Source organism: Danio rerio, chromosome 20 (assembly GCF_049306965.1).
Source record: "Danio rerio strain Tuebingen ecotype United States chromosome 20, GRCz12tu, whole genome shotgun sequence".
NCBI lineage: Eukaryota > Metazoa > Chordata > Actinopteri > Cypriniformes > Danionidae > Danio > Danio rerio.
Window position 1 is genome coordinate 24,689,578 of NC_133195.1, and position 22,824 is coordinate 24,712,401.

Here is a 22,824-nt window from a genome sequence, read left to right on the forward strand (position 1 = left end):
ATGACCAGCTGGTCTCGCTTTCTGTCTTGTGCTCTCAAAGCAGCTGAGTCAGAGAACACTGACTGTCTAAATATATACTGACACACACACACACATACACAGCGCCCCTACAGGCCTTTATATCCGCCTCTCACTGCCACCTCCACCACTGACCTACTGCCTGCTCAATCAATGATTTATTGCCTGACCTGGTTATGATTAATAATACTGTGGGAAGCCAAAAGAAACAGCTTGGCATTTTCTTGGTTGAATCATGTTTATGTTCCCCCATTAATCCGATTATTCACTCAGAGATAAAGATTCGCTGTTAATTTACTCATCCTCTGGCCATCAAAGATGTACAGTCAAGATAAAATTATTAGGCCTTTTGTAAAATGTCAGTTTTTTTCCCCCTCAAATATTTCCCCAAGTATTGCTTTTTTAGAGTATTTCCTATTATATATGTCATCTGGAGAAGGTCTTATATCGTTTAGTTTGGTTGGAATATTAATTGAAAAACTGCTAAGGCAAGTTTTATTAGCTCCTTTAAAATGTTTTATTTTTTGGGGGGGATTTTCCATCTACAGAACAAATAAGTTTTGTCCAATGACTTGCCCAATTAACCAAACTTCCCTAGTTAACCTAATTATCCTAGCTAGGCTTTAAATTGCTCTTCAATGTTCTATGAGTATGGCCAGACAGAATCTGCTGACATTTTTTGCTATTTCTGCCGAGAATTTTGTTAAAGTCTTCGGATTTATGTGGAATTATTTTGGGTGTATCATAACTAAAAACTTAATATATGTAGTAATAATAATAATAATAAAGCATGCATTTTGAACTTTTATCAAATGTTTACACTGCAAAACCATCTAGATCCACTTATTTGGTAAACAAAGCAACTCTCTCATATAAAATATATCTACTTAAAGAGAGAAAATATGACTTTATAAAAGGTATCGTAAATAAATCATATGAACATTTTCATATTAGTCAATAATATTACTGAAATTTAAAAACTGAATAAATATTAATTAACACTCATTTACACAAGTTAGTAAATGACTCGATAATGGGCTAAAAATTTCCGGAAATCTCCAGATTTCTCTGCACGCAGATTCCATGTGGGCATATCTATGAGTAAAAAACATACAGACAAAACTAAACAAATATGCATTGCTATTGGTAATAACACATTGAGGCCTTATGAAATGAAACAATCAGTTTGTGCAGGAAATTGAACAATATGTAAAGCATTAGCCTTATTTTTGTCCATTTAGCCAGTTGTTTGAAAAAATGTATTTTCAGAAGACTTGGATTAAAGCTCTCCATTAATGTGGGTTAGTTTTCTGATTTGTAATTCATAATGAAATTATAATTTCAATTATATATTTTTCAAGCATAAGTGTTGATTGAAGGAAAAACCTGAAATAAAGTGATGATTTGTGGATGTTTGAACTGTTCCTTTTATGTATTTTTTTTAAAGTAGCTAAAATAACAGTATGTTATAAAATAAAACCAACACTGCAAAAAATACTACATACTCCAGTGGTATGAATAATTTCGAGATTGACTGTCTAGCTACAAATAGAGTTAAAGTCAGAATTATTCGCCCCCTGTTTAATTTGTTCCCAAATTTCTGTTTAGTAGAGAGAAGATTTTTTTTTCCAAAACATATCTAAACATAATAGTTTTAATAACTGATTTTTAATAACTGATTTATTTTATCTTTGCTATGATGACAGTTAATAATATTTGACTGGATATTTTTCAAGACACTTCTATACAAATTTAAAACTGCTTTTATTCTAGGTGAAATAAAAAAAAAAAATTTTCCAGAAGAAAAAACATTATCAGACATACTGTGAAAATGTCTTTGCTCTGTTAAACAGAATTTGGGAAAGTTTTAAAAAAGAAAAAAAAATCAAAAGGTGGCCAATAATTTAAACTCAATTGTATATTCAAAATATGAAAAAAAACACACAAAAATGCAAAGGGGTATCTAAAATTAACAGAATATGAAAAAGAAAGTTCAGCTGAAAACAAAAAGTTAAACATGAATATATCAATATATCAGTAATACTAAAAACTTTTTTACTTTAGTTGAATCACTAGACTCTTTCAAGATTTTGTATGACATTTTAAAAAGCTTGAGTCCCTCACTATTGCATATTGGGGAACAGTCTATTAAAATAATGTTTAACAGCTTCAAATATGAACTGATTGGGTTGGCATGGGAATTTCTGTCAGTTCACTGGAATTTTATCACAGTTAAAGCTGTTATGATCACAAACACTGTCGTTGATTGGTTGAATTTGGGCAAGCTAGTCTAACTACTCTTAATTTTGCTCTCTTTCAGGGATGACAGCAGTATCTTTGATGGGTTGATGGAAGAAGATGAGAAGGACAAAGCAAAAAGGTGATTATACAAGTAAAACTTTATGATTTTAATTGCTCACAGCGATATCCTTTGTCTTGTCCTGAGCTGAACTCTTTTTGTGATATATTGGCGTATTCCATTATCTCATGCAAGAGTGGTTTAAACATGATTCATTACACTAGATGATTGTATAGACAAGTCCTTTTTCGTGGTAGAGGATCTGAAGTGGTTTTTTGCACCGGGAATAGAAACTTAAGTGTGACCTAGTTATGACTGTTTAAACCTGAGCGTACGCCTTCACCCTCGTCGTCTGTATACAATCACCACACCGTGAAATGGTTTCTCTCAGCATTGCTGGATTCCTCTGAGATTAGATAGAGCTCGACTGTGACTTTGAAAGCTTCTGCAATAGCAATGGAATTATGCTATCATCCTATTATCTTAAAGTCTACAATTGGCTTCCATTGTTGAATTTTCCACCTTTTTGTTTTTGATTTTTCTCATCTTTCTATAGAGTTTCTAGAAATAGGTCGGAGAAGAAGAGGCGAGACCAGTTCAATGTGCTCATCAAGGAACTGGGCACCATGTTGCCGGGCAACACCCGCAAGATGGACAAGTCTACCATCCTACAGAAGAGCATCGACTTCCTGCGCAAGCACAAAGGTTACTCTTGTTGCATAACAATTATTGTTTATCATTTGGAAAATTTAAGTATACATAAAAATAGGGTGGGCGAATTCAAAGTATCTAGCAGCTGTTAAAGATCAAGATCTGGACCTCCCTGTACACTGTAAAACGTTTTACTTGGTTAAACTTACAAACTCACGTTCATCAGCTGACATATATCAACTAAAACTCAACATCTTTAGTTGTAAACAAAGAGTCTCTCTTGAGTTGACTCACATTTTCAAGGCAGCTGGTGAACTTGAGTTTGTAAGTTTAACCAATGTCAAATGTTGTACTGTGTATAATCAATGCTCAAAGTCACATCTTCTCCAAAACACATGATCGCCCACAGGCTGATCTGAGACCAGAAGTGACAAGAATATTCAAATATTCGACTCTGAACTTAAGTTAAATGCAGCTCTGTAGAAGAGCTCTCAAGTTGAACATATTTGGAAGATCGCAGGCAATTTTAACCGTTTCAGTGGACTCGCGTCTTATCAATCTGCATAGTGGGATCATGCTGATGATGTGACCTGTTTGTGCCAACAGTTTGTGTGCAGAGGTTTGCACATTTTGACCGGCAGGTCGAACTAGGGCTGGGTGATTAATCGAAAAGTAATCGAAATCAACATTCAGAACTTATAATCGAACAAATTTTTCTGTCACTTAAGGGTGTGTAGTGTGTGTAAACTCCAACTCCACAGAAGATGCTGTTGCTGATTCTACAACACTGTGTGTTCCACCTACAAATTCACACATGTAGTAGTAAATAATAACCAGAAGCAGATGAAGAGAGGCAAAAAGATGCTAAATGCAACACTATCTAAACTCTAAACAATAAAGATACTCGTAACACAACAAGTTGCTCTTTATTGCCATTGTGTGGAGAAAAAAAAAACACTTCTCAACATTAGAAATAGTTGATAAACTTTGTTTAGTGAAGATACACATTGTGTCAGTAAGAAGATGGTCCTTTATGTGCTTTTCCTCTGTGTGGTATGGTATGGCTTGGTCCAGCTCAGCTCTGTTTGGTTTGGTTTTGCTTGGCTCAGTTTGCAATTGAAGAGTTCAGATGCAAAAACCTCTAAGTGCCGTCTGGAATGTTCATCGAAAATGAACATTTTTCTCAGCCTCCTTTGTTTATGTTGAGATATTTTACTTTAAAGACCAGGAAAAGGACTTATTCTTTGCCATAAAACTGGTATTACTGAACATACACACAGGAGCCTGATAAAAATGCTCATTTTAGAGGACAATTTCAGACAGCATTTAGAGGTCTTTTGCATCTAAACTTTTCAATTCCATTCAGTTTAGTATTGCTTAAAGTGGGTGCATTAAAGGTTCATTAAAGAATCTCTCTAAACCCCATCTTTCCAAGAGCTGCTATCCTCTGATTGGCCAGATAGCCCAGTCTGTTGTGATGGGTTTACCACATACATTTTATGTCAGAAACGAAACACAGAATATCAGCTCTGGAGGTTTCCTAAGCTCTTATAAACACAGTAATTCTTACAAAAATTACGGCTTTGGCTTTACCATACCAACTGGAGCCCAAGCATTCATCGATTGCAGTTGCTCAAAAAGTACACTTGCTTTTAAAGAAACAGAAAACAATGACATGTCAACAAATTCATCCAGGCCTCAGCTATAACTTCACTGTTTGAGGGTCAATGTAGATGTTGTTAGCGGGCAGCCAATTAAGACAATACAAATCTACCTGTGCACGAAATGCGACTGAACTTAATGATGACTCAATTTGCGCAGTTCTTTTCTGGTTTTGGGAGAGTAGCTCCATTCAAGATCATTCAATACATTCATAAGCAACTACAACATGCAAAGGTAAAATCTGAAAAAGCACAATAGAGGATATTTAATTGACTAAAAGTAATCTTTGGGTAAAAAAGGAGCAGTTTTAGTTTTATATATGTTTAATTGACTGTTAGTCAGTCTCACAAGACTGAATATTTACTTTGAATATACCCTGGCCATGAACTGCCCACATTGACACGAGGGAGGTGTCAGATGACATGTAAAACGACATGTAACCAGTTTGCTTTCAACATATACAGTAGGTGTAGGTGTTTCTGAAATCAATGGGACAAAAGCAGTATTGATGTTTATCAGTCTGCATTCATTCAACACACGTTATTCATACAATAGACAATAGTAAAAGTGGTTGCTCATTGAAGTATGAATGTAGCAATCTGTGCAAAAGGTTGTAGAGATGCGAGGAAAAAAAATGATAATATCATTTTAAAATGGATTGATTGAACATTTGTTAACAAATTAAACACTTTATGATGAAGGAAACCTTTATAATAATGTATTATGAATGTTTAGATTTAGTTTAGATTTTATAGAATCTGAAAGCTTATCATTTTATTGTTTTTCCATAAGAAATTGCTGCACAGTCGGAGTCGAGTGAAATCCGTCAGGACTGGAAGCCACCCTTCCTTAGCAATGAGGAGTTCACACAGCTGATGCTGGAGGTGAGGATTTTATTCACTGAAACCAACACACACACTTGCCTAAATTCAGGAAACACTACTAAATATACCGAATTATTGATATTCTTTATTGCTTTATTTCTTTAGGCACTAGATGGCTTCTTTCTGGCCATTATGACGGATGGAAACATAATCTACGTCTCAGAAAGTGTCACGTCTTTATTAGAACATCTACCTGTGAGTTTGAAAACACTTGGGATTGTTGCCTGTTTTTTATTTAATTTATTGCACAGTTTAGAAATGTGTTGGCAGCAGATGTTTTTTTTTTTTCTTTTGTTAACTTTATAAATGTCTTTGCTGTCGATTTGATTAATTTAGTTCATCTTTGCTAATTACATTTTTTTCAAAATGAATTTTAAAAAATCTGGTCACGTTTTACATTAAGGTTTTATCAGTTAATGTATTTACTAACATGAACAAATTGTGAACAGTACTTTTTCAGCGTTTATTAAGCAAAGTTCAGCATTAACTAATGCATTATTAACATCCAAATTCATGTTTGTTTACACATTAGTTAATGTACCTTGAGTTAACGTGAACTAGCAATGGAAAAACTGTATTTTCATTAACATTAATAATACTATACTATATAATATGCTTATAATACTCTTATTTATACTTATAATACTGTAAATACTGTAATAAATGCATTGTTCATTGTTTGTTAATGTTAGTAAATGCATTAACTAACATTAACTAAAACAAGCTTATTGTAAAGTGTTTTGAAATCACAACTAAAGGTCTATGTGTGCATACTGACGATTCTCACTCGCTCTTTTTGCAAACATTGTTCAAGATGTTTTTCAGCATTCACGGCCATGCCATTTCATCTGGCAATGAGCTGAGTGAATATGCAAAATTACTTCCTGACATTGAAGGACACTTAATAAAAGCAGAAATACCCCAGTGCACAAGGTGGCTCTGTTCAACTTTGGGCTTGTGCACTCGTTTGTTGCAAAGTCACCCTTATGCCTTTTTTCATGAGTATTTATTGAAGCTTTTCCGCTTCTGGGTAAAATCCTCGTCTACAGCAAACAAAAAACCTTGTCAATCGTTTGTGGGAAAAAATGACAAGCCATGACAAAAATTAATTGAAATGAAACTTGCCATAGAATACTATTTGGTCTGCAATTCCTGTGTGCTCAGCTAGACTGTATTATGCTTGAACACGGCCAAGTTGTGTTTTACTTCAGAAACTCCAGGCACATGATCAAAACAATCTCGTTGGTTGACGAGTTTTTAATGTGGAGAGTCAAACCAAAAATACACGCCTGAAGTGTTTGTCTTCTTTTTTTGATGACACTTGTGCCTGTGGTTTTGCTCATTGGTGTACACACTCACATTAGCTCTCTTTGTTGTTTTAGTCATGACAATAAAAATCAACATCAGTGATTAACAAATGCATTAATTGTGCCCGTGTTTACAAGCTTTAAATGAACTTTGGTAATAGCAGTCCATATTGATCATACAGCATGAAAATAGTTATATCTCTTAAAATTCTGAAAAAATAAACATACATTGTGTGCAAAGTACCATCTCCCATGCATTGCTTTTGTTGTGTAAGAGAGATACTGAAGATTTCTGCTGTGGTTCTGTTTCAGTCTGATCTTGTGGATCAGAACCTGTTGAATTTCCTTCCACTGGGTGAGCATTCGGAGGTGTATAAAGCTCTGTCAACACACATGTTGGAGGGAGAAACCCTCACCCCAGACTACCTAAAGAGTAAGACCCATTTATCTCTTTTTCCTCATGACCAAATATTTAGTTTCGTACTTATTCAGCTTCATTTATTCTGTGTTGTTGTTGGATTTCTGTGAGCACAATCACAAGACTAGAGCTCATTAAATGTGTTTTGATGATGACATTTCTTCCCAACTTATTTAATTATTTAGCATAAAATGGTGCCATTTTTTCAGACATGTTTATATTCATTTTTAGACAACATGACACTGATGTTTAACTTCAGAGTAGTTGAGAAATCACATTTTTTAATCACAACAGAAGAAAAAATCTGTTATTCTAATCAATGGGGTATTTGCACTAATTCAGCCCTTAAAATGAAGTGTGGAATGATGGACACATCACTCAATCAACGACCGCAGCTTTGCTCATGTAGTAGAAAGGGCGGAGCTTTTATTTTAGATTGTAAGAGCAAAATTCGCCAACAAGAGTGGTTATATCGTCCCCCATGGTGAATGTGGTTATACTCACGACAGGTATTGTTTGGTAGTTTGGTCATTTATTTTACTAATTTGGCAACCGTCAAACGCCATCAGAGAAACCGTTTGAAAAAAAACATTGGTGTTCCATTTGGGACGACGCTGTGTTCATATACTATGCTGCTGAGTGTGTAAGTCCATAAGTACATGCATAAGTGTATAGTGTGTCATTTGGGATGCAGCTTTTGATTAAACTTTGCAATGACTCAAAACATTTTTATTCGAAAAATGAAAAAATATTAGAAATGATCTCCTCATGATCAAATCATTCTTAGCATTCTCATTCAGCTTCCTTCAGTACCTCTCCCTGCTATTGTCTCATTTCTATGAGCACCGATCACTAAGCTGCAGCTTGTTAATGTTGTTTTCTTGTTTTTGTTTTGTTGCGTTCGCTTCCCTGCAGCAAAGAACCAGTTGGAGTTTTGTTGCCACATGCTCCGGGGCACCATCGACCCCAAAGAGCCGCCCGTTTATGAATATGTCAAGTTCATCGGAAACTTTAAGTCCCTCAACACTGGTGAGTGTCAGAAGCAGCGCCAGCCTTTCATGTGGATCTGTTTATTGAATTATCCAGCCAAGTGCTTGATTGCTTGTGCTTCTTATGAGAGTGGCAGGAGCAAGCATCGTTATTTAAAAAGGAAGCGCTGCAAAGAAAAGCCAGAGGAACAGGCTTCTGACCCAGATTTTAAGACTGGAAGTTGAATGTTTTGTGGTGAAGTGTGTAATTAGACCAGTGTTGAAGAATATAAGTGCAAAAAATAATGAATGAGAGTTATGTTTTTACACAGCTGTTATTTGCTCAAGCAGAATGTCCTGTCCTGAATTCATATAGTGATAGCTGCTTGGGACTATCAAACGGTGTGTTGTTTCTACCTACAGAGCTGCTGTGTTCAGATTTTCTAGAAAATCAACCTACTAAAATTGACTTAATTATAGTTTATACATGATTATGTAAACATTTTAACCATTACAGATTTAATACAGAATTAATAAATATAGGAAAACAGTTTAATTAAATTTTATCTTGTAATTAGATTGCTGGAGAAATTGCTTTCAAGTGTTTTCAACAACAATAAAAATAAAACTCAACATAATTTTATTAAATTAGATCATGTACTTCTGGTTTTCATAAGTGAGTTTTGTTTTCAAGTGTATTAATGAATCTTTTAGATGCTTATTAATATGAAGTATTTTGCACACTTTAGATACTTAATAATGCATTAATATAGTTTTGACTTGGCATTTTGATTTCTTTAGCTTGTTGTGGCTAATATTAGGGATGCTCTGATCGATCTGCCAAAGATCTGTATCGGTTGATAATCACATTTAATAACTCGATTGTTACTCACTGATCTGGCTGATCTCATGAACCGGTCACAAGTATTTGTGTTAGTTGGAGATGAGATGCATATAAAAACTAAACGTTCTGTGTTTTTGACAGTATTGCAAGTTCACTAAAACCTAGCAGAAAATATTAAATACATTTAAAAAAAAAAAATTAATCACTTGTTTTAAAATAAATATTTAATAATATAACTTTTTGTAATTTACTTGTTACAATAAACAGTAGTTGGTAATACTTTACAATAAGGTTGTATAAATTAATGTTAGTTAATGCATTTACTAACATGAACAAACAATGAACGATACATTAACTACAGTATTTGATCATGTTAGTTAACATTAGTTAATGAAAACAGAGTTGTTAGTTCATGTTAACTCATGGTGCATTAACTAATATTAACAAGCAAGAACTTGGATGCTAATAATGCATCAGTAAATGATGAATTATGATTAATTCATAATTAACTCCTGTTAGTAAATGCATTAACTAATCAACCTTATTGTAAAGTGTGACCCAGTAGTTTATAGACCAATTTCCATTCAGTAAAGAAGTAATGGATTTATAGGTTTACATTTTAACTTCTTATGCATCTTCTCATGCTCCAAACGTTTTCTTAATTAAGAGACTTGTTGAATTTTTCTTCCATCAATGTTTGCAAATTGCATCGTTAGTCTTTTAATTATAATCACTTACAAATACTTGTAATAAACACCATTTTGAGGGGTATAAACAAAAACACTGGTCCCAACGTATTTCCTGTTTTGCATTTTTAATCTCTATAGCTTCTGAGAATTCAAAAAGAGTCACATACTGATTAATAATGTCATGATCGCTGTTTTAACATTAAGTTATTATTGAATCGCCTCTTGTTACACTTATGAAATGTTCAAGGGCCAATGACATGACCACATTGAAATAGTCTATACCAGGGGTGGCCAACCCTGTTCCTGGAGAGCCACGTTCCTGCAGATTTTAGTTGCTACCCATATCAAACTCACCTGAACCAATTAATTAGGACCTGAACATCACGTGATAATTACAGGCAGGTGTGTTTGATATGGGTTGCAACTGAAATCTGCAGGAAGGTGGCTCTCCAGGAACAGGGTTGGCCACCCCGGTCTATACTTAGGCCGTACTCACACTAGGTACAGTTGCCTCGAACCGGGCCAAAGCACGCTTGTCCCCCCTCCCGTCTCCCCCGACGGCCCGCACTCACACCACAAACGGGCTTCGGCGCGCTTACGTCATCGCTGTTGGGCTGTTCAGTGAGAAGCGCTCTCTCACTCAGCAGCACAGTGGAGATTTCTCTAGTTATATCGTTTCAGTCGTTTGATATGCCGTCAAATATTTCGCCAAACAGTCCTTAGGGATGCAGGGACACTCAGTCAGATATTTCGCCGTACAGATCCGCCACTTTTGGCGCTCATAAACAATCATTAAGCTCTCGTGCTGCAGGAATGAGGAGGTCTGCTGAAGCCACGCAGCTGTCGTGAACTGAGGTGTTTGCGTCTTTAATAAACGACGGCAGTTTGCGTTCACTAAACAGTAAGAATGATTAATAAATCTATATGAAACAGTCCCTTAAAAGTCACGTCTCGCTTTCAGTTTCGGGCTTTGGCGCGTTTTGCACTCACACACAAGCGTACCGCGCCAAAGCCCAAGTTAACCGCGCTCAGGCACACCTCTTCCAACCGGGCCAGGCCCGGCCAAGTGAACCGTGCTTGAGCCTGACTCAGCGCACTCACACTTCTCAAACGACCTGGGAAACGGGCCTAGGCACGGTATGGATGGCATAGTGTGAGTAGGCCCTTATAATAAATAAATGCTTATAATAGTTATAAGAGACGTGTTTAGAAGATTAAATGCAGCATTCTTAATTTATTATCTTGGGTAAAGTGAGATCTACACTTATGTCTTATACTTGGAGGGAAAATGTGCTTTATGCATTATAAAGCTTGAAGCATCACAATCAGTACTCTGTATCGGCTGATCACCATGACTAGGAATCAGTACTCTGTATCAGCTGAACAAATCCTGATCGAAGAATCCCTAATTAATATTATGCTGTTTATTTTTCATAGATCAATAATATGTAAACGCTGTGTTATAGAAGCATTTTTTATTAATATCACTGCTGAAAGGTCTAACTGTTCATTATTTTTGCAGATTGTTGATATTTTTGTTGTCATTTAGATTTTTTATAATTTCATTTTGAAATGTTTGTGTACATTTTTAAACAAATCAGTTTCAACATTTCAACTACTGAAGAGTTAAGAATACAATATTTTAACCTTTAATTATAACCCCGATTTTCAATTTAATGAAAACATTTATTATTCGATCAATAGTCATTCTCCAAAATATAAACAAACATTTTATTCTAACCTATACGTAAAAAATACAGTAAATCAAGAGAAACTGAGAATTTCCTCTAACTTATTCTTTCCATAGCTGTCCCTAAAGCAGATTAGCATGTTTAGTGAAAATAAACAAACAAAGATCAGTGACTATAACAAATTATTGATTTAATATTACAAAACATGGACTGATTTTAACAGTTTTTTAACAGTTGTCTTACAATTAACTCTGCATGAACCTACTGTTTTAACCATGGTTTTAAACAAGAAGTGTTTTAAAAGCCTGAATGAATGAACATTTAGCAATTAGCAACGAGGTTATCGCCCTCTAGTGGTACAGAATAGCCTTTTTCAACATTTCCCCCCCTAAAAAGCCTTCATTTCTAAAGATGTGTGTCTTGTTTTTCTCTGCAGTGCCTAACTCAACACGAAACGGCTTTGAGGGAGTGATCCAGCGATCGCTGCGACACGCGTTTGAAGACCGAGTGTGTTTCATAGCGACGGTCAGGCTAGCCAAACCTCAGTTTATCAAGGTAGGCCGAGCCAAAGATGACTTGGCACCTTCTCATTGGTCCTGTGACTTTTAGCATTAGTCTGACAGTCATTGAGATCGGTGTATGTGTGCGTGTGTGTATGTCTGTACACCTGTGTGCGTGTGTGTGGGTGTATTGATAGACACTGTACATGTTTGTGCAAGAATTAGCTTTGTTTTTGAAGACACTGATAAATGACCAGCTTGCAAATACACTCAGTGTGAGAAGTAGGTCACTTGGTTTCTGTTCTGTTTTTTTTGTTGATGTTTTTTTTTGTCTGGTCAACATGCTTGGAAGTAAGGATGGTTTTGTTTATAACTTCTGTTCGGCAGGAAATGTGTACTGTGGAGGAGCCCAATGAGGAATTCACCTCCAGACACAGTTTAGAGTGGAAATTCCTCTTCTTGGACCACAGGTACAAACGCAACATTGTTTTTGTGGTATTGTGTGCTCATTGTAAGGCACACACATTGCCTTTTTAGTGTTGAAAAGTCTTCTTCTTCGCTGTTTATTTCGGTTTCAAGCTACTACTACAGGTTATAGTTATTTACAACATATATTTCATCCATTCATTTATTTTCCTTTTGCTTCGTCCCTTTATTAATCAGGGGTCGCCACAGTGGAATGAACAGCCGACTTATCCAGCGCATGGTTTTTACACAGCGGCTGCCCTTCCAGTTGCAACCCAATACTGGGAAACTCCCATACACTCTTGCATTCACACACATACTCTATGGCCAATTTAGCTTATTCAATTAACCTGTACCGCATGTCTTTGGACTGTGGAGGTAACCGGAGCACCCAGAGCAAACATCCACACAGAAAATGCCAACTAACCCAGCTGGGGCTCGATCCAGCGACCTTCTTGCTGTGAGGCAATTGTGCTACCCACTGCTCCACCGTGACACCACAACATACACTTATTTTCTAAAACTATAAAACACTCAAACACAAGCAAAAATACAATACTTGTGTATTAAAATACCAATAAAACATGCAGAATACATACAAATTTTTTTTTTTTTTGCATCTCACTGACTGATGTGATTTTGCAACTGTGGTTACGGTAAAATTAACAAATATTAAGGCCCTTTTGCAAAACCAAACCAATACCTTTTGATGATTATGATGATGATAATGGCTGTTGAATGTAGTTTCAGAATGGATTTTTCATACTGTAATACTGAATGATACAAAAATATAATAAGCATGAATTAGCAGTTCTTCGTATTTTGCGATTTAAGTTTTTGTTTTTTTATTTATGCTTTTGAATTGCGTTATGGGACCTTGATCTTTTTTCCAAAAATGTTTAACCTTAAACAGACTTTTTATTAACCGTCTTAATAATTTAAAGCTGTATACTGTCTGATTTGGGATTGTATATTATGGTACAAAATCCTTGTAATAAACTGTCAGAACATTTTCTGCTTTTTTACAGACTTCGCTATATATTATTTATTATTCATTCATTTATTTATTCATTCATTTTATTTTTTGGCTTAGTCCCTTTATTAATCTGGGTTCACCACAGCGGTATGAACCGTCAACTTATCCAGCATATGGTTTACGCAGCAGATGCCCTTAAAGCTGCTTCTCATAACTGAGAAACATCCATACACACTCATTCATTTGGCTTACGCTGTTCACCTAAAGCGCATGTCTTTGGACTGTGGGGGGAAACTGGAGCACCTGGAGGAAACTCACACGAACATGGGGAGAACATGCAAACTCCACACAGAAATGTCAACTGACCCAGCCGAGGCTTGAACCAGGGACCTTCTTGCTGTGAGACTATCGTGCTACCCACTGCGCCACCGTCACGCCCTATTATTTCTTATACATTAAAATATTTTGAACTACTGAAATGTCAATATTAGTCACTTTGTTAAACTGTAAAGTTGAGTTTTCAACATCAAAAGTCAGCAAAGCAGAGATCAAGGAGTTCCTATAATGCAATTCACAACCATAAATAAACAGAAACTGTTAATGAACAGATGTTTTTTACACTGAGGCTATTACAGTATATAAGAAAAACTATATACGTACAGTATCGGTCAAAAGTTTGGGGTCAGTTTGATTTTTAAATGTTTTAACATAAGCTTCTGCTCACCAGAGCATTTATTTTATCAAGAATACAGTACAAATTGTAAGATAGTAAAATGTTATTACACTATAAAATACCCCAAACCTTTAACCAGTAGTGTATATGCTAAAACTATAAGTCCAATAGGGAATGTTCTGTTAGAATAAAATAAATAAAAAAACTTCCTGCAACCTTCTGGAAACTATTTTGTGGTTGCAAAAAGTCGAACCTAAAATAGAGTTTCCTAGAACATTACTTTAGTTTAAAAAAAAATAATTAAATACTAACAGTAGAAAAACATTTTGTGTTTGCTGGGAAAACACCCTACTTATGTTTCAGTTTGTTTACGCTCCTGTTTCCAGGAGTGAGTTGCTAGTTTTGCCTTCTTAATAACATCATACATGTTGTTAAAGACAGTGAGCTATGACTGGCCAGGAACCAACATGTAGTTTGGCTTGTTTCTTGTCCAAATAAAAATCAATAAATAAAATTTTAGACAAAATCTGGAAATAGCCTGACACAGTGACCTTTGTTAGAGACAATGAAACTGACGTTTATGTTAAGTCTTTGAAATCCTACACTGTCTGTCTAAGCCTGTGATAGCCACAGACACTATTGAGACCGGTTTCATAAAAAAAATGTAAAAAAGACATGTTTGTTGCACAAGCTTAGCGTGCTGTATTAAGAGCTCACATTCAGCCCACAGGCACCAACACTTTAAGCATGAACATCACTTTCTGTATAAAACTCTAATGCCATTATGATTTGAAAGGTTTATACTGAATTTAGGCAAGCCGTTTTAGAAAATGGCTTGTGGCGCTGATGCTTCTCTATATTTAGTTGAAATCAGGCATTCCGTTTAATCTGAACAGATGCGGGATACAAAGCGATCGAATAAGTTTTTCCACATTATCAGTTGTTTAGCAGTAGCTGGTGGCACTTATGGTGTTTTCTGAGCTTTTTCTTATCCCAAAACAGTTGCATATGACGCAAGGAATGCCTGAAGATTTGTTTCAAAATGAGACTGGGATGTAGATGTCATAGGAGTTCTCAAAATCTTATGTTTCTCCTAATATCTGTTAGCAGTTAAACATTACTGTTAAGTACAACTTGCGTTTTTTTTTTGTTTTTTTGAGGTGTTCGAACTTAAACTTATGAGTAAACTGACAAAGTAATCAGACAGAAATTAGTAGATTATAACTTTACAGATTCATAAGAATCACTACAGTTCAATCAATCATAACACATTTAAAGATAACTGTATTACTGTTGCTTTAACTTGAAGGGAACATAACTAGTAGCTTTAACACATTTTTATCATGGGACAAAAGTGGCATTTGACAAATGCTGTTTTATTTTTATTTTATTTTATTTATTCTATATATTTTGATTATTCTGAAATTATTTTATTCGGTAAATGATTTCATATTTATTTTTATACTGAGCAATTGACAAATGTCGTTTTATTTTATTTATTATATATATATATATATATATATATATATATATATATATATATATATATATAATTTAGTAAATCTGATTCTATTTTATTTATTAGATTTATTCACATTTGTTTTTATTCTGAGCTTTCATTTTTTTTTATATTTCAAGAACATGATTCTGTGTGGTGAAGATGATTTCTGTGTGGAGTTTGCATGTTCTCCTTGTGTTCATGTGGGTTTCCTCCAGGTGCTCTGGTTTCCCCCACATGTCCAAAGACATGCGGTACAGGTTAATTGGATAAGCTAAATTGTCAAAAGTGTATGTGTATGAATGAGAGTGTATAATTGTTGCCCAGTGATTGGTTGCAGCTGGAAGGGCATTCGCTGCGTGAAACGGCTGAAGTTAGCGGTTCATTCCACTGTGGCGACCCCAAATTAATAAAGGATCTAAGCCAAAAAGAAAATGAATGAATGAATGATTCTAATAAGTTTGCAGTGTAGGAGTCAAATGTTTAATATTATTTAACTGTAATAGAATTATTTCCCTTGAATTCAGTGGACATGTCTATACAGTACCTACATTTTGAGAAAAGGAACACCTATGCAGATAATGTGAATTCATGTGTGTTTATCTCCACAGGGCGCCTCCTATCATTGGTTACCTGCCGTTTGAGGTTCTGGGTACTTCAGGGTACGACTACTATCATGTGGACGACCTGGAGACTCTGGCCAAATGCCACGAACACTGTAAGCTGAACTGCTTTTTGTCTACTGGAGTTTTCTCAGTTTTGAGTTTAGACTTATTAACATCTCTCCCGTTGTCTCTCTCTCTGCAGTGATGCAGTACGGTAAGGGGAAGTCGTGCTATTACCGTTTTCTGACTAAAGGTCAGCAGTGGATCTGGCTTCAGACGCACTACTACATCACCTACCACCAGTGGAACTCAAGGCCAGAGTTCATCGTCTGCACTCACACGGTGGTCAGGTGAGACTCGCTGATTCATTACGCTCATCACATGAAACGTACTAGAAGCTAGATGGCAACAGAAGCTATTATCTAGGTCAGATGATATTGTCATTGTTGTTATTATACAAATAGATCACTCAGTGTATATCACTCACTTTGAAAAACAATAAAATAAACATATAACCACAATAAAACCATAAGCATTTTGTCTCTTAGGAGTCACTTGCTTGGTTTTTAAATTAAAACTACACTAAACTGAATTAAACCAAACTTCAGCTCTGAAAACTGGATTAAAGCAGTTTCAATTTAATATATCTACATTGTAATATATATATCTATATTGTAAAAGTGCTATAGAAATAAAGATCAATTAAACTGGTTTCTAAACGAATCTGCCATTTTAAAGGAATCATTTGATCGAAAAATTCAATGAATCCCTCATTAAGGCTGCCACCTATTGGTAGTTTCAGGACTTATTTAGTTATCGATGACAGACCAAACCCAAGGTTACAACACAAAGCACACTCTACAAAGTATTTTAAACACTTTACTTGTACTTTAAACAATTTGCTTTTGGAAAAATCCTTACATCTTGTTGTTGTTTTTTTTATTGTAAACTGCTGTTTTTCTGGTAGTGGTTTTACACTGAATCGTAATTAGGCATGTGATAAAAGCAGGATATGGCACTGCTGTTTACTGAGCATCTTCTTGTAGTATTTGTTTTATAAAGGATGTTTTTTTGTGTCTCAGTTATGCTGAAGTGAGAGCTGAACAGCGCAGAGAGCTGGGCATTGAAGAATCACCTCCTGAGATCTCCGCAGACAAGGTGAATCCTAATTAACCTACTAAATATAGTGAATATTCACAAAATCAGAAGTTATTTTTGTACAAATTTATATTTTTATTTTTTATTTATTTCCTATTATACTGTTATGTTAATATTACATTTATAATATTTTATATTGAGGGACATATTTGTGTATTTTTATAACTTAATACACTTATATTTTACTATATTTTACTATATTATACTATATTTTATTTATTATATATTCAATTTGTAATTATTTTATCCACCTTATATGAGAGATAAATAACATTTACTATCAATATTATATGTACAGTTGAAGCCCTACATTTTTAGCCCCTCTGTTTGTTTGTTTATTTTTTTTTCCAGTTTCTGTTTAATGGAGAGATTTTTCAACACATTTCTAATCATAATAGTTTTAATAACTCACTTCTAATAACTGATTTATTTAATCTTTGCCATGATGACAGTTAATAATATTTGACTAGATATTTTTCAAGACACTTCTATACAGCTTTAAAGTGACATTTAAAGGCTTAACTAGGTTAATAAAGTTAATTAGGCAAGTTATTGTATGATGATGGTTTGTTTTGTTGACTATTGAAAAATATATAGCTCAGAGGGGCTAATAATTTTGACCTTAAAATGTTTTTAAAAAAAAATTAAAACTGCTTTTGTTTTAGCCGAAATAAAACAAATAAAACTTGTATAAAAAGAAAAAATATTATCAGACATACTGTGAAAAATTTCCTTGCTCTGTGAAACATAATTTGGGGAATATTTAAAAAAAAGAAAAAACAAAAAAATAAATCAAAGTGGGGCTAATAAATCTGACTTCAACTGTATACTGTATATGAATTTATTTTTGTACATGTTTTAAAATACACATTTTTTTCCTTTCGTTATTTTTGTCTTTTTCTTTTTTTCCATTTACAAATGTATGTTAATTGCATTAAAACATTTGACATAATCATTTTTAAACATATGATATTAATCAAACTTTTCCATTACCTTTTTTATTTCTGTGGTAATCAACATAGTATGACGCAGTTGATCTTAACTTAAAGAACAATCTTTTAACACTGTTTTGCTCTGCTCAGTCTCAGGACTCTGGCTCCGAGTCTCAGTTGAACACCTCCAGCTTGAAGGAGGCGCTAGAGCGATTCGATCACAGCCGCACACCCTCAGCCTCGTCACGCAGCTCCCGCAAGTCCTCCTCACACACCGCTGTCTCTGACCCCACCTGTATGTACTTCCTCAACAATGCATACACACATACAGACATATTTTAATAGTGTTACTAACTTATGTGTGTTTATTTGTCTGTAGCCACACAGACCAAGCTGCAGACAGATCGCAGCACACCACCTCGCCAATCAGTGTCAGCCATTGAGATGACATCACAGCGGAGGTCCTCCATTAGCAGTCAGGTTAGTTCTTGTCATCATCACTTGGTTCCCAACCTTTTTTAAGACCCCCTTTCCCCCTGAAAAATATTGTAAGGCCCACATTTAATGATATTTACACTCATATATTAAAAGTTTGCAGTAGATATGACAAAAAAGTGGTTTTCAAACAATAGGTATGTTTATTACTTTATCTAGATAATAGCCTAATGTGAAATATAAAAGCAAAACATCAGTAGGCCATTTGTAATGGGTACATTTTGCGGTATTTTGGATGAGTCATCTGCAAATGTCTTATTCACTTGGATGACCTCATGTATATTAGTAGCAAGAACTTGGCACAGATAATGCACTTTGTCGGGTCGGGACTCTTTGGTTCAAGAAGAAAATGAAACAAAACCATAATTCAGATAACAATTGGTATTTCCTGCATTTCGTGTTTCCAGTATTGCTAGCACTGCAACCCAAAATGTTTGGAGCTTCCTCACATGGGTCCAGCATAGCTGCTGAAGGTGAATCAGAAAGACTCTGTCTTTTTTCTGGAGGATGAATTACAATTTTGTCAATTTTTTGGTCAGCCAGGGGATAAAATGAACTAAGGCAACATGATCGTTCTCCTAATTGTCCACTGCTAAAATAATTAAAACCCCCACAGAGCTTGCTGAGGCCCCCTTGTGGGCCGGGACCCCCCTGTTGGGAACTGATGCTCTAGGTGCATCCCAAAACACATGATTAACATCTGTAGTTTCTGTAAGGCAAATAAAGAGAGCCTTTGTCATTTATTATTTGAATACAGTGTTGTAAACAGTTCTGGAAGGATCTAGTAAAATATATTTTTAACATCACAAAACTTGGTTATTATTTTACATTAAAAAATATTCTTTTTTTTTATTATGAAAACAAATCCAACAAAAGTCTTGAATATATTGTTAATCTCTTTATTTTATTGGCAAACTTTCACATACACACTCATCTCTCACGTTAACAATTTTTTGTATTGATTTTGATTTTATTATTTCTACTGTGAAATTGTTAAAAAGCAAACAGTTTGACATATGTATACAATTATTATAGTATTAATAGTTTTTTTTTTATTCCTCTATTAATTCTTAAAATTATTGAATGTAGAAATGCTGTACATTATGCTTTGTAGATTTTATACATTTATTTATTTAATTTCATCATTATTCATCTTATTCTCCGTACACGAGACTTCCGGTCTCATTCACTTCCATTCATTTATCCATGTTAAAAACAGCTCGTTTTGCTGCTTGATGTTGCAAACTGATATTTTCTTAGTATATTATTCTATTTTGTCTGTATAGTCATGCACACACTTGTTTAAAAAGTGAGTAGTTTGATCATTTTCTGCCGTTTATTATTCCTAGTCATTTCTCCCAAAGGTAACTGAATTGGAAGTTCTAATACAATCGCAAAAACGAGCACACTTCCGCCTTGAAGAATAGGTCAATTATACTAGTTTTTATGTTTATATCGCAGCTTTTATATTGTGTTGTTGTATTTATGTTCCTGATGGTTTGTGTAATAAAAAAACACATATTTTAATGCCAGTTTGTAGTATAAATGGTGTAAATAGTGCATTCACTCTGAAAATGATAAAGTATTTTAAATACCTGGATAATGTTCTTATTTAATCGATAAAAAGTGTAAAAGAGTTTTGTTAAACACAATGATTGCAACATTTTTCACATAGTGGAAGAAAAGGAGCTATCAGGCAGTAATGTTGAATTATTTTATTTATTTTGGGTTGTGCATACAAAATTGTCCTACTTAAGCAATTATGCTGCCTCCAAATGGTGAATGCATGTGTACTCATGACAGGTAATGTTACTATTTGTTGGTTTGGTCATATATTTCAGTAATTTAGCAACTGTTAAACATTGAATGTTAAAATGTTAGTGTTCTGTTTGGGATGGCACTAAAATCATAAACTACATGTTTCAGTGTAAAAGTGCATAGTGTGTGGTGTGTCCTTTGGGACACAACTTCTGTAAAATATAAACTAAATACGATTTAGTATGTAAAGTTGAAGTCAGAAGTTAACATTCTACCTTGCAGAATCTACACAATGTTTATCATTTTATACAAAAATGCTTCTTATTTATTAGTTTATACTGTCGCGAATACTTGACATCAAAGAGAAAATAATAGTTGAATTTATAAAAACGGTCTCGTTAGAAAGTTTACATACACTTGATTCCTAAAAAGGTGTTGTTCTCTGAATGACCCTCAACTCGTTTTTTTGTTTTCCATTGGTATTCATGAGTACCTTGTTTGCCCTGAACAGTTCAACTGCAGAGAAGCCTTCAGATTCCATAAATTGTTTGGTTTTGTGTATTTAAAATAGGGGTCAAAACAATTATTTACTTTTGAAATCCGTCTTTTCACACTTCTTCATTTGCAGCTAATACAGCAGTTTTAAATACTCAATGTAGTTCTAAAAGAAAAACAAAACAAACAATTCATATAGAGCGGAGGAAATTTTGCCTTAATATCAAATTTAGTACTTTTTTTTTTTTTTTTTGCATTTGGCCTCTTTAATTACTTTTATCGAAGTTGCTTTCAGATTACAAAAAAATAAAAAATAAATAATAGAAAATTCTGTGAAATACTGCAAATATTGTAATTGCTAGATAACTAATCAAATGATTATATTACTAAAGAATATGTGTAGTTTGTCTCTGTTCAGGCTGTTTACTCTTGTGTTTGTGTGTTCAGTCGATGAGTTCTCAGACCACAGGACAGACGATGGGAACATCTCTTGTGTCTCAGCCTCAGCAGCCTCAAACACTTCAGGCCACTGTTCAGGTGATTCTGCTTCAGTTACTGCATGCACTATCAGCGCTCTTGCTCATTAGTGTTCCACTGATATGGGTCTTTCAGCGCCTGCTGTGGTGAGAGCGAGTGGGGTGGTCAACGTGTGTATAGAAATATTGAACTTTTGACACGTGTGATCAATAAGGGGATTGACACTGACCCAGAGAGTGGGACTGGGTAAACATGCCACTTGAATCAATGAAACGGCTACTGAAACCTTTTTGTAGTTTTCATAATATAACAATATGCACGCTAATAATTATTTTATTTAGCAAGGATGCATTGATTAATAAGTCTTTAAGTAAAAAGTAATGTTTAATTTGCTACAAAAATCTGTTACACATAAACATTGTTCTTTTCAACTTTGTATTCTTAGAATTTTTCACGTAATTCACAAAAAAAAAAAAAAAATCACATAATTGTCTGCCAACATATATTACAGATTTAATAATAATAAAATTTTGTTTTAAAAAAGGTTGTCCTCAGAAATTTATTTTTTTTTTGTGCTGGTTGAAAATCTCTTCACAGTCCAATATTAATGATTACAGTAAATGGTCTAAATGTGTTTAAATGTATTTTTAGATTCTGGGTAAGGCATAAGACTAAAAAAATGTTCATACAATTAAATATCGTCAGGCTGACAATTCCCATAATTCTAATAAGTAGCCCAAACTGTCTGTCAACAAATATAGATTTGTACATCTGTGCATCCCTGGTCACTAGTGATGCGCGGATGGTGGTTATATCGCCGGGAGCTGCGCATAATCTGCGGGTCGGATAATAAAAAATACATTATGATTAATTGCAGGTCAGTTGCAGGTGGATGTAGTGGGACATGGCAGTTGACCAGCGAAAAAGCAGAGAGTGGGCTTTGCAGAATGGAATGAGGCGGCGCCCAAAATAATGGATAAAGTGCAAGAGTAGCATAACTGTTCAAAGTTTCAGTTAGAGGAGTCATCAGAGGAAAATCTGCCATCGTTCTGGGAGAAACAAGATCGCTTATTTTTAAAGACAAAATTTTGTTTTAAATAAATAAAATAAATGTTAATTTAAAAACGTTTAAGATTAACTTATTATTTTACTATCACAGATTATAGCTCACTGAATCTGCTGTTAATATCCACGGTCACCTATCATCATGCCTAAAACAAAGAATTCAATTATTAAAGTGACGATTGGGTGCGGTGGGGATACATATATCAGATAAAACTATATATGCGGGCGGGTGGATGATTAGTATGAAGCTGCGGATTCGGGTGTCAATTCAGCTGATCTGCGCATCTTTACTGGGC

At 34.6% G+C, this 22,824-nt stretch overlaps 1 protein-coding gene across 12 annotated transcripts in view; it reads left to right on the plus strand.

Moving 5' to 3' along the window:
* clocka (clock circadian regulator a) overlaps positions 1 to 22,824 on the plus strand; it is a 107,077-nt gene that overhangs the window by 73,199 nt on the left and 11,054 nt on the right. For 11 of the 12 annotated variants that reach the window (XM_009294633.5, XM_021468354.3, XM_073932132.1 and 8 more), the window contains 14 exons: positions 2,339 to 2,398; positions 2,874 to 3,022; positions 5,423 to 5,514; positions 5,620 to 5,709; positions 7,134 to 7,254; positions 8,155 to 8,268; positions 11,868 to 11,986; positions 12,319 to 12,401; positions 16,155 to 16,261; positions 16,351 to 16,498; positions 17,231 to 17,306; positions 18,389 to 18,533; positions 18,618 to 18,718; positions 21,434 to 21,523. In XM_009294633.5, the coding sequence (XP_009292908.1) occupies positions 2,339 to 2,398; positions 2,874 to 3,022; positions 5,423 to 5,514; positions 5,620 to 5,709; positions 7,134 to 7,254; positions 8,155 to 8,268; positions 11,868 to 11,986; positions 12,319 to 12,401; positions 16,155 to 16,261; positions 16,351 to 16,498; positions 17,231 to 17,306; positions 18,389 to 18,533; positions 18,618 to 18,718; positions 21,434 to 21,523 (1,495 nt within the window). Of the gene's footprint in view, positions 1 to 2,338; positions 2,399 to 2,873; positions 3,023 to 5,422; positions 5,515 to 5,619; positions 5,710 to 7,133; positions 7,255 to 8,154; positions 8,269 to 11,867; positions 11,987 to 12,318; positions 12,523 to 15,803; positions 16,262 to 16,350; positions 16,499 to 17,230; positions 17,307 to 18,388; positions 18,534 to 18,617; positions 18,719 to 21,433; positions 21,524 to 22,824 lie in introns of all 12 variants that reach the window. The other variant, XM_073932138.1, reaches the window with a different exon arrangement.